Below are 16785 nucleotides of genomic sequence, written 5' to 3'. Positions count from 1 at the left end.
ATTGCATTTGGCTAGGTGAATTATAACATTTTTCACTATTATAACTGCTACATATCTAATATAAACAATGAGTAAACTTCATATTCTTCTGCCTATCTTTCAAGGCCCCCCTGCAACTTGGTGCTCCCTTCTCTTTCTGTATTTTCCTCATCTTCCTGAGTCCAAGTCCAGTATCCTGTCCAACTATGCCATATTAACATGTTATATAAAGCATTTAAAAATATTACTTTTTAAGGTTTTATAATGCAGACCTATAGTTGATTTAACTCAGTGTTTAGAATCTTATTTCCTCAGATAAATGATACCATTGGAATTCTATTTATTGTTTTAGACTCCACTTGAAAGTGTTCCTGGTAATCTTTCTCCCATCAAAGATCCCGATAGACTTCTTCAGGATGTAGACATTAATCGTCTGCGTGCAGTTGTATTTCGTGATGTGGTAAGTTAAAGTTTGTTTTTTTTTACTGGAAAAAATTTTCCACTTTGATGCTTTAAGGAGTCATGATTTCATCCATGTGGGTGCTTCCTTCAATCTTCAAGATCACAGCTCATTTACACTTTAGTAGATAATTCCTGAGAGCAGATGTAGGAGAAAAACCAATCACCCTAAAGCCAACCAGGGAAGTACCTCCTGCCTTTGGTGGGGCCTTGATCTGAAGTCATCCAAAACAAATATAAGAGATTATTTTGGGGTGTGCTTATAGAGGAAAAATAGACTGTACATAAAAATTGAAAGTGATCTATTGCCCCACGTATGGTAAGAGATAATTTGGATTATTGTAATGGAACATAAATTGCATACAAATAAAAATGAGGGGATATTAAAAGTGGAATATAATGCTGCATTCTATTTGTTGGAAATGATCATGACTTGGTCCTCTATCTATAATCAGTGCTGATTAAATTCTTAATAGTATTAACTCATTTTGGACACAAAAATTCAGATTACATGTAAAGAACTTGGAGAGAAAAGATAAATTGATTGGAATAGCAGCTTGAAGAAAATACAATTTCCATGTAGTTTAACAAACAGTAAATGAATGACTATGATGAGCAGTGAAATGGAAGGAGAAGGAGAGCACAAGGTGAGGGTTTGTGGAGTTGGTGATTTTTGAACTGTGGCTTGAAGGAAGAAGAAATATTTTGACAAATGGATATGGTGAGAAAGTACTGGCATGGAATATAGCATGTTTGGATTTGAGAGAGCTAAGCAAGAGAAGGGTATTACTTTAATGTTTGTAGGGGAGAAGTATGAAATAAGGCCCAGAAGGTAGTGTGCAGCCTAGTTGTGGAGGGTATTGAACCATTACCCCAAAGAGAGTGAAGATTAATGAAGCATTTTGAACAGAGGTGCCACATACCATATTTGTACATTAGGAAGATTACTTTAGCAATAGTGAGAAGACTGGATTAGAGAGGGAAGAAATTGAAGGTGAAGGAATTTAACAATAACTATTAGAAAAAAGATGAGGATCAAAAAATGGGATAAGGACCCTGCTCAGGTCAATGATAAGATGATAGAAAAAAAGACAGAGTCTCTCAGTTCTTATTCTGTATCTATTTTCTTTGCTAAAGAGAGTGGTCTTCAAACTGGAAAGAACAAAAATGGATAGTGTGGTTAGTATCCAAAATTAATAGGAGAACAGAACATCTAAATGCTATTGCTGCGTTCAAGGCAGCAAGTCCAAGTGAGCTTCATCCTAGGATTATGAAGTTATGGGAGATGTGATTCCAGAGCAATTTTCAACCATGTTGTAAAAATCATGGAAAATAGATGTTCCATAGGCGTCTCAAACTCAGCACCTCCAGAACTCATTATCTGTTTCCCCAAATCTTCCATTCTTCTAGACTTCCCTGTCACTGTGGAATGCACAACTTTCTAGTCACTGAGGCTGCAAACCTTGGTGTCATCCTCATTTTCTTAGAATCACCCACTTATCTGCTGTGTTGGCAGATCTTATTTTCTGTCTTCACAATAGGTCTTTCACATGTCCCCTTCTTTCTACACATATAACCACAACCCTAATTGAAATCCTTATAACCTCTCACCTAGAGATAGTAGTCTTCCATTTCATCTCATTGCGTCTTATCTCTCTTCACTGTAATTGATCTTTCACTCAGCTGCCAGTGATTTTCCTGAAGTATATAGGTCTATTCATATCATCTCCCTATTTAGTAAACTCCAATGGCTTTTTATTACCCATTTGACATTTAAAACTCTTCATAACATGGCCTTACCTACCTTTCAAGTATTCTTATGCTTTACTCCTACATGCTCTATAGTCTGACAATGCTGACATACTTGCTGTTCCTCACCATAACATTCCATCTCTGTCTCCTTAGTCTATGCCATTGTAGTGGATGTTCCCCATGCCTGGGGAAAACTATAGATAGAAGTTTTTCTCGTGTTTAAAAAGCAGTTGATAATCTCTCATTCTATTATTGCATAAAAATGGAGAGACATGGGCTAGATGATAGAACAGTTAATACACTCAGAACTGGTTGAATAGCTCGATTCATAGTGTAGTGGTTAATTGTCTGATGTCAACTTGGAAAGAGGTATCTAGTGTAATTTCCCAGGGATCTGGATCTGGGCAACCAAGAAGATAAAATGCCTTAAAATCATGTCTTTTGAAGATCATTTGGAGGACCCTGGGAAAAGAAGATAGAGGAGAAAATGAATGCTATATTTAAATATTTATATGAAATTGAATATTTGCATTAAAATATTGTTACATGGGCAAGAGAATAGAATTCTGCTTTACCACAGAAAGCCGAAATAGAAACCATGATTAGAAAGTTATCGGTGGAATATGATATTCTGTAGGGCAAAGGAGATAGGATTACAGCCAAGAATGACCTACTGAGTATAATCCTTCAGGGGAAAAATGGACATTCAGTGAAATAGAGGACTTTTAAGCATCCTTGATGAAAAACCCAGAGCTGAATAGAAATTCTACTTTCAAATGCAAGACTCAAGAGAAGCATGAAGAGGTAAACAGGAAAGAGAAATCATAAGGGACTTATTAAGGTTGAACTGTTTACATTCCTAGATGGAAAGATATTTGTAACTCATGAGACCTTTGTCAGTATTAGATCTTTGTTAGTTGGAGGGGAAAAAAATTGTATGTGTGGATAGATTGATAGAGGGCACAGGGTGAGTGGAAGATGAATGGGTGATTTCTGGAGAATAAAATTAAGGGGTGAGAGAGGATTATACTTAGAGAAGGAGAAAGGGAGAGGTAGAATGGTGTAAATTATCTCACATAAAATAGACAAGAAAAGGCTTTTACAGTGGAGGGGAAGTGGGGGAAGGTGAGAGGGAATGAGTCGATCTTATTCTCATTGGATTTGACTTAAGGAGGGAATAACATACACACTCTCTTGGGTATGGAAAGCTGTCTTACCCTACAGGGAAACAGAGGGGAAAGGCATGGGGGGGTGATAGAGGGAAGGGCAGATTGGGTGAGGGGTTAATCAGAAGCAAATACTTCTGAGGAGGGACAGGGTCAAAAGAGAATAGAATAAACAGGGGGCGGGTTAGGATGAAGGAAAATATAATTAGTTTTCCACAGCATGACTACTATGGAAGTGTTTTGCATGACCATAAAAGTATAACCTGTATCAAGTTGTTTGCCTTCTCAATGAGGGTGGGTGGGGAGGGAGGAAGGAGAAAATTTGGAACCCAAAGTTTTAAAAACAAATGTTAAAAAATTGTTTTCACATGAAATTGGGAAATAAGATATACAGGAAATGGGGTATAGAAACCTATCCTGCCCTAGAGGAAAATAGAAGAGGAAGGGGAGAGGGAGATAGAAGGGAGGGCAGATTAGGGGAAAGGGTATTCAGAATACATGCTGTCTTGGGGTTGGAGGAAGGATGAGATGGGGAGAAAATTTGGAACTTAAAATCTTGTGGAAGTGAATGTTGAAAACTAAAATAAATGGACAAAAAAACAAAACAGAAAAAGAAAGTTATAGGAAGGCAGAGTTTAACTACATTGTTAGGAAAATTCTTCCAACAATTAGAGTTATTAACAAATGAAATAGGCTTCTTCAGTTTGGAATGACTCCATCTTTGCTCCCCATGCCCTACCCCCTAGCCCCACTGGAGTTTGTTAAGGAAAGGTTTAATGACCACTTGGCGAGTAAATTATAGAGGTGATTATGGTTCAGCTATGAGTTGGAAGGGATGCTTTTTGAAGTTTCTTCAAAGGCTTAGATTTGATGATTTTGTAGCATGTTTAAAATGAGTTTTGGTGAAAATCAACAGCTGTTTTAAGGAGTAGAAATAGTAATTATTTTATTCATTTATTATAGAATCATAATCACAGATCAGATTCATGAAAGAGTCTTTAAGATTTAGTCCATTCCCCTCATTTGACAGGTGAAAAAAATGATGTTCAAAGGGATATATTAGCCCAATGTCACAAAAATAGTAGTAAGTGGCCAAATTAAAGCTTAAACTTAAAACTTAAATTTCATGTCGATTTTGCTTTTCACTTCACTGTGCTGTATTTTCTTTGGAGATTGTTTCCACTGCTGTTCCACAAGTTATACTTCAGAAGAAAATTGATATGTTCCTTCTTATCCTTGAGAAGAGTGAAAGGATCACCTGTACCTTGAAAGTAGCTAAAATTTTGCTTTTAAAATGTCCTTTAGACAATGTTTTTTGACTCCCTATTAAAGCAAGGCAATCTGGCAGGGTAGATTAAAAAAAAATGACCCTGAAACCAGAAAGACATAGTTTAAACTCCCACCTTTGGCACATGTTGTTGTGTGACCTTGGGTAAGCCACTTAATTTCTGGTGCTCTAGGGAATTCTCTAAGATTCTCAAGGTTCAGAGAACATGCTTGCATTTTTGGAGGAAGTTTGCTCACTTGAGTGTTCCCTGTACCAATGAAACCACAAGTTGTGTAGTCCCTTATCCACATTGAAGATTTAAATTATAAAGTTCAGAGTACATTTTGAGAATCCGTGGAGGTTGGACATTCCATTTGTAAGCAGAGTTCAAGAGCTCAGGACCTACCATCTCTACATGAAACTAAAATTTCTTTTAAAATAAGCAAATTCATTAAAAAATTCAGATCTCTTAATTTTATTGGTCTTCCTTTTCAAAGATGAAATTAATGAGAGTGAGGAAATTTACTGTCTGGGTATGATAAAGTCTGTGCTATACTGAGAGGTTCCTTTATATGCTGTGCTCATAACAAACTTGTCCTTGGCTTAACCTATTACAATATTCATTTTTTCTTTTTTTCTTTTTTAACATTCATTTCTCTATTTTGAGTTTCAAATTGTCTTCATTTCATTCATATTCTCCATTTCTCCTTCCCCACCCATTGAGAAGGCAAGCAATATGATACCATTATGCAGTATTAATTTTAAGAACTTGTTGCTGTTTGTGGCTCTGTCTCCTAAATTTTCATTTCGTTAAATCCTTTACTAAAATACAAAAAATCTTATTCTATAATATAATTACATTTTAGAATGGATTTGTCTATCCCTTACTTTTTAGCTCTGCCGCTTTGTTTGAAACTGTGTCACAATGGATCATGAGATTTAGAGCTTATTTTCTTTGAGGCTTTGGATGTAGCAGTTTTGACTTTGTTGTCTTCTTCTGAGTTTAAGTTTTAATCGTCCCTATCAGCATAGTAAGTTTCTGTGGTCAGGTTCTTTTTTTGTTGTTTGCTCATTTTTCCAGTTTATTTCTTGACTTTCACCTTTCTGTTAAAGTTGGGCTCTGCTCCTGGAGTAAGGGTGGCGCTATCCCAAGCTTCAGGTTTTTGATACTGAGGTTTTTTGAGCTAGTTCTGGGTGTTCTGTAAGTTTTTAGTTCTTCCAAGGTGGTATGATTTAAGGAGAAGTGTGGTCACTGCTCCTCTGGCCTGTGCTCTTTCATATGAGAAGCCACAAGCATTCTTTATTTCCCTGGAACTATACCCAGTGTCCCTGCTTCTGCCAGTACTCCTCTTACCCTGGAACTGTGACCAAGAACCACATTTTGGCAATACAACAGAGTCTTGCACCCATTGCCAGCAAAGGGTCCCTTGTAATCTTCTTTTGACCAGTTCTCTAACTCTGTCCTGAGAAGTCCAGAATCCACTGGCCTTGCTGATTTAGTTGTCCCCAAGCCCTGCTGCTGGCTTGCCTGTTGAGCTTCTCCATTCTCACCCCAGTGAGAGAGACCTTTTCTGCCTGCCTTGTAAGTTGTCTTTTTTTTTTGGTGAGGCAATCAGGGTTAAGTGACTTGCCCAAGGTCACACAGCTAGTATGCGTCAAGTGTTTGGTCTGAGGCTGGATTTGAACTCAGGTCCTCCTGACTTCAGGGCCGGTGCTCTATTCACTGTGCCACCTAGCTGCCCCGTAAGTTGTCTTGAGCTGGAAAATTATTTCACCTCATTGTTTTATTGACTCTGTTGCTCTTAAATTAGTTTTGAAGCATTATTTTAAAGTTGTTTGGAGGGGAATTTGGGAGAGCCCAAGCTAGTCCCTGCCTTTACATTGCCATCTTGACTCTGCCTCCTGGACTTAGAGTTCTTTGAGCATTGCTTCAGCATTGACAGAGTAACTATATGCATATGGGTGCTGAAATTATCCATTTTTAATAGTTTCAAAATAAATTGTAGCTTTGTAAAAGTACTAATTTTACCATTACATATTCTAAATATTTTCTGTGACATTAAGAAATAAAAATAATGCTTGATTCTTGTTTATCTGTTCCATTAAGTCTATATAAAATCTGAACAATGAAATTCAATAGAATTGAGCACCTGCTACATGCAATTTTCTGTGCTTCCCATTGGGTTTATCCCATTGAGAAAGACACAGCCCTGTAGCTTAAATCCATTGGAGAGATCAGATACATGTGAAAACAATAGAGATATGATGCAACTATAATAAGGGCAAAGGAGACCTGGACTAAGTGCTATAAGAGATAGGAAGAGGATTTATCTTGTGTTCTTGCTTTTCATATAGATGTTACATATTTTCATTTGAATTTAATATCAGTAAAAGATAAGTCACAATCATTTTTTATAATTTTACATGACTTATAATACTTTGCATTTTGCAAAGCATACTACATACAAATTCTTATTTGATCCACGTAACAAACTTGTGATGTCAATCTCTTATCTTCCCTGTTTTATAGATATGGAAACTGAGGCTGAGAGAGGTTTACACAGCTATTCAATAGTAGAGGAAAGATTTGAATCCAGGTCTTCCTGACCTGGTAGTTCAATACTTTACTACATAATGTGGCCTCCTAGTTGATAATTAACTTTTTAGAATCATAGAAATCTTAACTCAAGAGGGATTCTTAGAAGTCAGCTGTAGTATGTGGAAAAAAATAAACTAAACAGATGCAGAATTACAGTTGACTTCAGTTCATATGACAAATTTTCATAAGAACGTTTTTTAAGCCAAAACACTGTAATCCTGCAAGTGTAGACTTTACATTTATGTTTCTAAGTTTTATCTTACTAGTTTCATTTATTTCCAGCCAATCTTTTAAAATCTTGGTTCCCTAAAGAATATATGATCTATCTCCCACAACTTTAAATAGGTAATCAAGGTTGTTGTGAATATTAAATGAGATAATATTGTCAAATGCTTTGCTAACCTTAAAACATATACCAATTGTCTCCTCTTCCTCCTCCTTTTTTTCTTTCATTGTGTTGGTTGTTAACTTGTTGATGAAAATGTTTAATAGGAGATGAACAAGGCTAGAATTCTGTGGCTCAAAAAGAGACTTGTCTCTAAATTCTTTCACTTTATTCAGTAAGAGCCTAACATTGAGATTTCTAAAATTTCAATTATAATACTCATAGCTAAATTACTAGTAGATATATGCTCATATATTTGAAGAGCTATACTAGGCACAGAGCAGCATGTCTTGTTGGACTCAGAGCTAAGAATGAGCACCCACATCCAAAATTATTTAATTTCTGAACCTTAATTTCCTCATAAGTAATGTAGAAATAATAATTTTTCGGTTCTTGTGAGACTCAAAGAAAATAATATATTTAAATGTGCTTTGCAAAGTTTAAAGCCCAAATAAATGTCACTTACTATAATTATTGTTTATCGTTTTATTCTTTGCCTCATTTTCACTGGGGCTCAGATAGAAACAATTTATTATTATTATTGTCGTTGTCAGTTCTAATCTTTTTTGATTCCCCGAGACGGAAATGATCAAGAACAAGTTGCTATCCTATCATTATTCTTTCATACTTAATGTTCTGTGGACTGTTGCGCAGATGGATAAAATGATTCCCTCTTGTACTTGAATAAGCATGAGGGGAAGTAATATTTATTATTATCATCATTATTATTATGCATGTATTACATAAATAATTGATAGTAGAGTATTCTAATTGCAGAAAACAACTCAAACTGATAGAATCTAGGAAGTTACTTTTTTTTTTTAAAAAATAGGCAATTTGGTTCAATGGAAAGAGCCCCAGCACTGTAGTCGAGAGACCTATTGGATTCAGATTGCTTCTGAGTGACTAATTATTTGTCTCACCTTGGGCAAGTTGGCTAAACTCTCAGCTTTTAGTTTCCTTACCTGTAAAATGAGACATTTGGAATAAATGATCTCCAGTCCACTTATGTTTATCTTCAAAAAGGTTTCATGGAGAAGGGTAACTTTAAGGAACCTCTTAAGGGATGTGAAGGCTAGAGCAAGATGGTTGAGGATGGGTATGGACAGATAAGTAATTTATGCTAGGTAATGGTATGAGAAGACAGGAATGAGAGAATACCACAAATAGGGCAGAAGAAACATTTGGCTGTTTGTAGCAGAATTGCTATTCATATCTTATTTGAAGAAAATATGTTCAGTCAAAAAAGGTCTTTATATTTTCATGCTAAAGTGATAAATCACACCAAAACATATTGTGTATCCTCATTTCCTTTCTTCAAAACATGTTTTCTTTATCTAGACGCAGCCTTTGAATGTGTAAATTTTATTCTGATATCTTTCTTTTCCTTTCACATAGGATGATAGCAAACAGGCTCAATTTTTAGCTTTGGCTGTTGTTTACTTCATTTCTGTTCTGATGGTCTCCAAATATCGTGACATACTAGAACCCCAGCGAGAAACTGCACGATCTGGAAGCCAGGCAGGTAGAAACATGAGACAAGAAATAAATTCGCCAACAAGTACAGGTACTTTCTTTTCTTACTTGATTTTTCACTATATTTCATCTAACCTTTCAAATATTAAACATGTATAAAATAGGTATTTCGAGGTGCTTTAAATCCTTTTGGAACTCAGTGGGACATTAATACATACTTGCATAAATACAAAAACATACAAACCTAAATTGGAGAAAGAACATGGAGACTAATTACATGACATTTGCTATTTTCTCATCACTGCTTTTATTTTAATATTTGTTATATATTAATATGATTTTTTATTTTCATTACTACATTTGAATATATAGATCATTTTCATACATTTTAGGTGTTCTTATAAAAATCTTTATATATGACACAAGAAGGAGAGGCTCCTGCAGAGTTATGGCGGAATCTAGAGTAAGCCAAGATATAAACCTGTCAGAACAAACAAACATTTGAGGGGCAGGGGGCCAAGGGGACATTATTTACTCACTGTGTGTGTATCCAAATATTCAGTCTGATTTCATTATTATGTAAACACATATACTTAAGTTGATTTGGCCAACAATGAAAATTTTTTGAAAAATCTAATACTGGAAACACCGTTTTACCTCCTGAGTCTTATTCTCTTTTTAGTTTTCTGTTTGCATAGTAGAAAGGTCCATTAAAATCAACTGTTATAGTATAGGTTGCTTTTATTGGCCTTGTCTTCTTCCCTTTGGAAGCTATAAACAAAGGCTGGAAACTTTAAAGAGTTGTTTTAATGTTTTCTGACAGTTGATGTCCTAGCCCTGAGGGGCTGTCTTCCAGCTTCATTGCTTGTCAGGAGTTTTAGATCAATATTATTTCTAATGTTAATTTTCTAATTCAGTGGCCATTCCTTATGCTACTGGATTGGCTTGTGGTTTATGTTTTCTTTTTTTTAAAAAAAAAAAGCTATATAACAAATAAATGGATTTTAAAAAGTGAGTAGAAATCAGTGGTCAAATCTCTGCATGGTGTTCTTCATGAACCATCATCTCACCTTCTGGAGTGGTCTTATGTTACTGTTTTTTTTGGTTTGGTTTTTTTTTTTTTTTTGAGCTATTAACATTTGTACTTTACCTATGATAGCATGTTGACATTTCATCCTTACTTTTAGTCATCATCAACATAACATACCTCATGTTTTCTTTTATGTCTTATACTTTAAATACAATTTTGATGTCTTTGAATTAAAAAGGATTAGATTTTCATTTGCTTTGTAAAGAAATAGCCGTTTCATTTCATGTTTACTGTATTCATGATGCTGGAATGGGAAACTCCAATTATAATGAATCTTCCCTATTCTGATCTGCTTGTATATTTGTCTTTTTTATTCTCTTTATGTTTCTAAAAGTATACTTGTTGATGTTGTTTCCTATCTCTTAATACATAACTTTTTTCTTTCCTTTAGAAATGCATTCTTTGTTGATGGTGTCATATTTGCATGTTGTAATGAGATAGGACTTTTGTCATGGATCCATAAGAGACCAGGCCACAGGCTGTTACAAGCTGGCTCACATTTGATTCATGATTTTCTTCACAGTTGTGGTCATACCATCTATCCCTCATCCAAGTTTGAACCATGGATTCCTTGCCAAGTTAATTCCTGAGCAGAGCTTTGCCCACTCATTTTACAAAGGTAATACTGATATCTCCTGACCCATGTTGGTATTCTTATTTAACAAATTGTAATTCAAAAAATAATCATGATGTAATATTTTATAATGAAAAATACGCCTGAGGTTTCATGAAGATCACACAAGCAATCTCTTGACATATAACATCTGTGTCTTAAGAGATAATAGCTTTTCCATTTGTACTCATTATGGTCCTTTCAATAACATCTACAACATTAAGAAGTATGTGTATATATTAATGTTTTTGGGGCAAATTAAAATACTTTTTTTAAATGTATTTGTTATTGCTAATAATTTTTTATTTGTATACAACTTTGTAGCAAAGCACTCTTATATGCCCCGTCTCATTTTATTTATCTCACTTCCTTCAACTTTTTTTTCATTTTTGCTAATAATCTTTCAATGTAAGATATTATGAAGGAGCTTCACAGAGAAAAATGGCTGATTACCACAATTTTAGGTAATATTTTTAGTGAAAGAAAAATACTGATATGTGCATATTTAAATACAATACTGTCTTTTTATGTGTTTTTTCTAAAAATTTATCTTCATTTATTAGCAAACAATTTTGCTTTCCTAAACATTTGTACAAATTCATGAATATTCACAAAATGATCTGCCAGAGTAACACATTCACATATATAAAATCATTTTACTGGTTCAGTGCCTTAGAGTAACATTTGACTTATGCAGTGGGGACTGTTCCTTGTCTGTGAATGCTTTACTCAGTCAGCTCAACAGCTAAATTATCCATTTTCTTTTGGAAATTCAAAGGTAGTCTTAGTTTTCAGTCAGTATAAAATACTAAGTTTAATGTAGTGATTATTTGTAAAGACTGGCTTATTTTAGTAATAAAAACAGACTTTATTTGTCTATTTAATGTGAACATTAAATATTCAGTCATTTTGTATGGATTATACATTAAATTGAAATACTGTAGTTTTAAAGCTAATTCAGATTTAAAATTTCATAGGATTTTTTTTCCTGTGTTAATATACATATTATATAATTTAGAGGTTTTAGGAGCTTTTTAAAATCATTTTTCATTGTGACATTACTAAAATATGTAATCTTTTAAAACAGTATCAAATCCCAAATTCTCAGAAGTTCAGTTGAATTCTTTCTGTTGGGCAGAAATTAAAAAAAAAAAACCCAAACATTTGTAAATAAATACAAGGAGTCAGAGAAACATTCTGAGAAAAATATAGAGACTCACAAAAGGGAAATTCATATAACATTGTAATTATTGTACTCATATCATAGCAGTTACTTAGGCTGTGGACATTACATTGTCCTTTAAAATTTTTAAGTGTTTTCCAATAAAATCAATCTTTTCTGTATTTGGAAACAGATTTTCTTTCTTTCTTTTTTTCTTTCTTTCTTCTTTCTTTCTCTCTGTCTGTCTGTCTGTCTGTCTTGGCTAGGCAGTGGGGTTCAGTGACTTGCCTAGGGTCACACAGTTAGTAAGTGTTATGTGTCTGAGGCCAGATTTGAACTCAGATCCTCCTGACTCCAGAGCTGGTGCTCTATCCACTGTGCCTTTTTCTTTTTTTATTTTTATTTTTAAGCTGAAAAGTTAACGTTTGAAGTAAAAAAAAAAAAATTCCTGTGAGATTCTAAAGGTTTTACGTTTTTGATGAAAAAAGTTTACATATAAAAATTTACTTTAAAATTTTGCAAACATTGATCCATTTCCTAACAGTAGCTACCTGAAAGAGCAGCGAGGTAACACAGTGGACAGAGTGCAAGGCCTGATGTCAGAAAGACTCATTGTCGTTGTCTTCTTTTTTTTTCTTTTTCTTTTTAGTGAGGCAATTGGGTTTAAGTGACTTGCCCAGAGTCACACAGCTAGGAAGTATTATATGTCTGAGGCCAGATTTGAACTCAGGTCCTCCTGACTCCAGGGCCGGTGCTCTATCCACTTCGCCACCTAGCTGCCCCCATTGTCTTCTTCCTGAGTTCAAATCAGGCTTCAGACACATAATAACTGTGTGATCCTGGGAAAGTCACTTAACCCTAAGTTTCTCACCTGTAAATTGAGCTAGAAAAGGAAATAGCAAACCACTGCAGTATCTTTGTCAAGAAAACCCCAGACGGGACCATGGAAAAGTCAAACGTGACTGAGAAATGATTGACCAACAAGCAGCAAAAATAGCAACATGGAGTAGTGGATGGAAAGGTAGTCTCAAGGCTTCGAACAACCTGGGTTCCAATCTAATCTCTGAAATTGGGCTAATTAATAACAAGCAAAACAACATATGAAAAATAAGGAGAAAATCCACTATATTTCAGACTTGGAAGGAACATAAGATCACATTTATCACAACCTGACCTGAGTAAAAATCTTCTAAATCCCTAAGAAGTGATTATCCAGCTTCTGCTTGAAGTCAGCTCTACTTTTGGACAACTCTATTTCTAATTAGTCTCTACTTGAATTGAGTTGAAATCTGTTTCTTATCAATTTCTACTCATAGTTACTAGTTCTTCCCTTTGGTTCCAAGTAAAATATATATACATAAAAACAATAATCAATTCTTCACCTTTCTCCTTTTCAAATAGACTTTTCTTCTCTAAAATCCACTTCATTTCTTTCACCATCCTAATGTAGCACCTCAGTATGCCATCCCTTTTGTCATTGTTCATAAAACTTGGCATCAAATACTTCTTGAAAAATATGATCTGAGTATGATAGGGTACAGCAGGACTTATTAATTCTTTTTTTCTCTGAATAATAGGTTCATATTGACATAGCCCACGATCGTTGATCATACCTGTTGATTCATATTAACTTTGCAATAAACGTAAGATTTTTTTTCTGCCTGAACTATTATCCAACCATGCTCCTCCTCCTTTCACATTTTAACAATTGATTTTTCTATACCTTTTACTTATCTCCAGTAAATTTATTTTTAAATTTTTTATTTAATGTGAACTTAATACTTTGAGCACAAACATTTCAATGTACAAAGAAACACAAAAAAAGCATTGTTTGTGAAACTGTAACATTCTGTTAAGTCCAGTTTGTTTTTTTAAAGTACAGTATAAAATTTAATCTGGGCAGTAATAAAATTATCCTATTTGTTAGTGTAACCCTCTGAATTTTTTTCATTATATTTTATTTATTTATTTATTTTTGGTAAGGCGATCAGGGTTAAGTGACTTGCCCAGGGTCACACAGTTAGTAAGTGTCAAGTGTGAGGACGGATTTGAACTCAAGTCCTCCTGATTCCAGGGCTGGTGCTCTATCCACTGTGCCACCTAGCTTCCCCTTTTAATATATTTTTATTGTTTTATTCATGCTCTTTTGATTTGCCTCACTAATGCTACTGTGCTATCTTTACTGTTTTAAGCATCCTGTTATACATATTTTTGTGCTGGTGGTATGAGTCCTTTCCCCTCTGTGTTTGATTCTTTGGGGGTATATATCTAGTGGTGGTATATGGGTCAGAGGGTTTGTAGAGTTTAATTAGTTTGGGGATAATAGTTCAAAACTGAAGTGTGCTGTCCTAGAGGAACCATTCCAACAATTACCATTTCCATTTTTTTGTCATCTTTGCCATTTCAATGAGGTTGAAGGGAGGTGGACCCTCACTGATGTTATAATATGCATTTTTATTAGTCGTAGTAAATCAGAACACTTTTAATGTGCTTGTTATTTTCATTTCCTTATTTGAAAATGTCTTGTTTATGTTCTTTAACCATTTTTCTATAGATACACAACTCTCATTTTTCTGTTTCTACCAAATTTTCTGTATATTTTGGTTACCAGACCTTTATCAGAGAATTTGCTGCAAGTTGTTTTTTTTTTTTTTTGTATTTAAAAGAATTCTAACTGCATTGATTTTGTTTGTGCAAGTGGTTTTATGTTTGGGATAATCAAAATTAATATCCTATAATCGCCCTATTGTTTGGTCAAGAATTCTTCTTCTATCCAAAGTTATAAAAGGTTTCTCCTTTCCTTCTCCTTAATTTTTTAATGCTATGAGAGTTTACATTTAGGTCCTATATGCATTTAAAGCATTTTATGATATATGAGATAAGTCTAAAACTTAATTTCTGCTGGCCAATTTTTTTTCCCCAATACTTTTTGCTGAATGGTATTTTGGATTTAATCAAATACTGTGCTGCATGTTTGATTCCTCCTTGGCTTCATTTACATAGTTTGTTCTATTGATTTTTTTTTTCCTCTTACCTGTCAGCAAGTAACAAATAGTTTTGGTGATTACTATTTTGTAGTATGGGTTATCTTGTGCTGTAAAATTCCCTTCATTCCTACTTTTTTTAATTAGTTCTTTTGAGATTCCTGGTCTTTTGTTTCCCTAGTTGAATTTTTTTTGTTACTTTATCTAAATTTATAAAGTAAATGTTTGTTAGTTTCATTGATACAGCACTAAGTCTGTAAAAGTATTATATGGACACAGCATTCATGTTTCTCAAATCATTTAAATCTTTTATTTCATCAGAATGTTTTGTAGTTTATTAATATGGGTCCCGAGTATAGGTGGACTCCTAAGTATTTTATACATTTTGTAGTTATTTTGAATGGAATTTATATCAATTCAATTCAGTAACCATTAAGGGCCTACTATGTGCCAGGCAGTGTACTAAGCACTGGGGATACAAATAAGAAAAAGAAAGACAGTTTGTACTCTAGAGGCAAACAATTTAATGGGGAAAGACAACAGAAGAGAGTGACTAGACATAGGGGCTTGATGTTCGATGCAGTAGAAACCAAGTAGAATTTTACTGATGGAAAATCTAGAGTTGCCTTTAAGATTTTGAAAGCTCAGAACCCTTGATAAAGTAATGCTTTGGGAAGAGTTTACTGCTCTTCCCTCATTCCTCCAATCAGACGGTTGAGGCAACTGAAGTTCAGAAAGTGTTGAGTATCAGTGTTGTGGTTCAGTTGTTTCAGTCATGTCTGACTCTTCATTACCCCATTTGTGATTTTCTTGGCAAAGATACTGGAATGGTTTGCCATTTCCTTCTCCAGCTCATTTTACATGTGACAGAACTGAGACAAACGGGGATAAGTGACTTGCTCAGGGTCACACAGCTAGTACGTGTCTGAGGTTGAATTTGGACGTGAGTCTTCCTTACTCCAGACCTGGCACTTTATCCATTCCACCACCTTTGTTGAGTATCAGCAATAAGCATGGTGATGAGATTTCAGGTAATTGAGGGGAGAAGGCATGGTATTCTGTGAAGTTCAAACCAAGCCTTTTGTGGGTATTTTTTTCTTCTCACTGTATTTTGTACGAAAAATACAAAAAGACTGATTTTTTTATGGATTTATTTTATGTAAATGATAATTTACTGAAGTTATTGTTTGAATTAATTTTTAGTTTCATCTCCAGGGTTTTATAAGTAAACCATTATATCATACTTTTTTTTTTTTTTTAGCCAGCCTGGTAGACCTCTTGCTTTTTCAGAGTTCACCATATTTATGTCAGAAATATGACAGACACCTGATTGACTTTAGCACTGCTAAAGCTAAGAAGTCCCATGACCTATTTTCATGTTTATGAATTCCAAAATTCCCTAACATGATTTTAATCTATTTTCATTCTATCTTTTCTGGTGCCTTATGACTCTTATTCCTGTTCTTTATCCTTCATGACCTCCATTATCTGCATCCCTCAGTTCATTTCCAGGCCACCACTTCTCCATTGATAACATTCTCTTCCCTTCCTTATTCTTACCTTGTAGTGAACTAACTCAGTTATACTCTATTCTTCACCTTATATTCACTTATCCCCTTTCTTATTTATTTTGGTTTGCCAATTTGCAGCACCCTGGATTACTTTCCCCATCTGCCTGCATTGGCCCCATTCTCATCACTCAATCAACTAGCATCTATTGAATGCTTGCTATGAAATTAATTTGGAATTATGTTAAGAAAGTTACTGAAGTATATGTAAATTTTGACTTGTATGTCTCATTGCTTGGCATGTCCAGAATGAGATCAGGGACAGAAACATAAGTCCAAAATATG

At 34.5% G+C, this 16785-nt stretch overlaps 1 protein-coding gene across 5 annotated transcripts in view; it reads left to right on the top strand.

Moving 5' to 3' along the window:
• Positions 1 to 16785, top strand: part of NBEA (neurobeachin) — a 769899-nt gene that overhangs the window by 244652 nt on the left and 508462 nt on the right. For all 5 annotated transcript variants that reach the window (XM_027877685.1, XM_027877686.1, XM_027877684.1 and 2 more), the window contains 3 exons: positions 332 to 439; positions 9006 to 9174; positions 10697 to 10792. In XM_027877685.1, coding sequence (XP_027733486.1) covers positions 332 to 439; positions 9006 to 9174; positions 10697 to 10792 — 373 coding nt within the window. The remainder of the gene's footprint in view (positions 1 to 331; positions 440 to 9005; positions 9175 to 10696; positions 10793 to 16785) is intronic.

The sequence above is a fragment of the Vombatus ursinus genome, unplaced genomic scaffold (genome assembly GCF_900497805.2).
Source record: "Vombatus ursinus unplaced genomic scaffold, bare-nosed wombat genome assembly UNPS02014813.1, whole genome shotgun sequence".
Classification (NCBI taxonomy): Eukaryota; Metazoa; Chordata; class Mammalia; order Diprotodontia; family Vombatidae; genus Vombatus; species Vombatus ursinus.
Note: the sequence above shows the minus strand (reverse complement) of the source record. Positions and strands in the feature narration are given on the sequence as shown.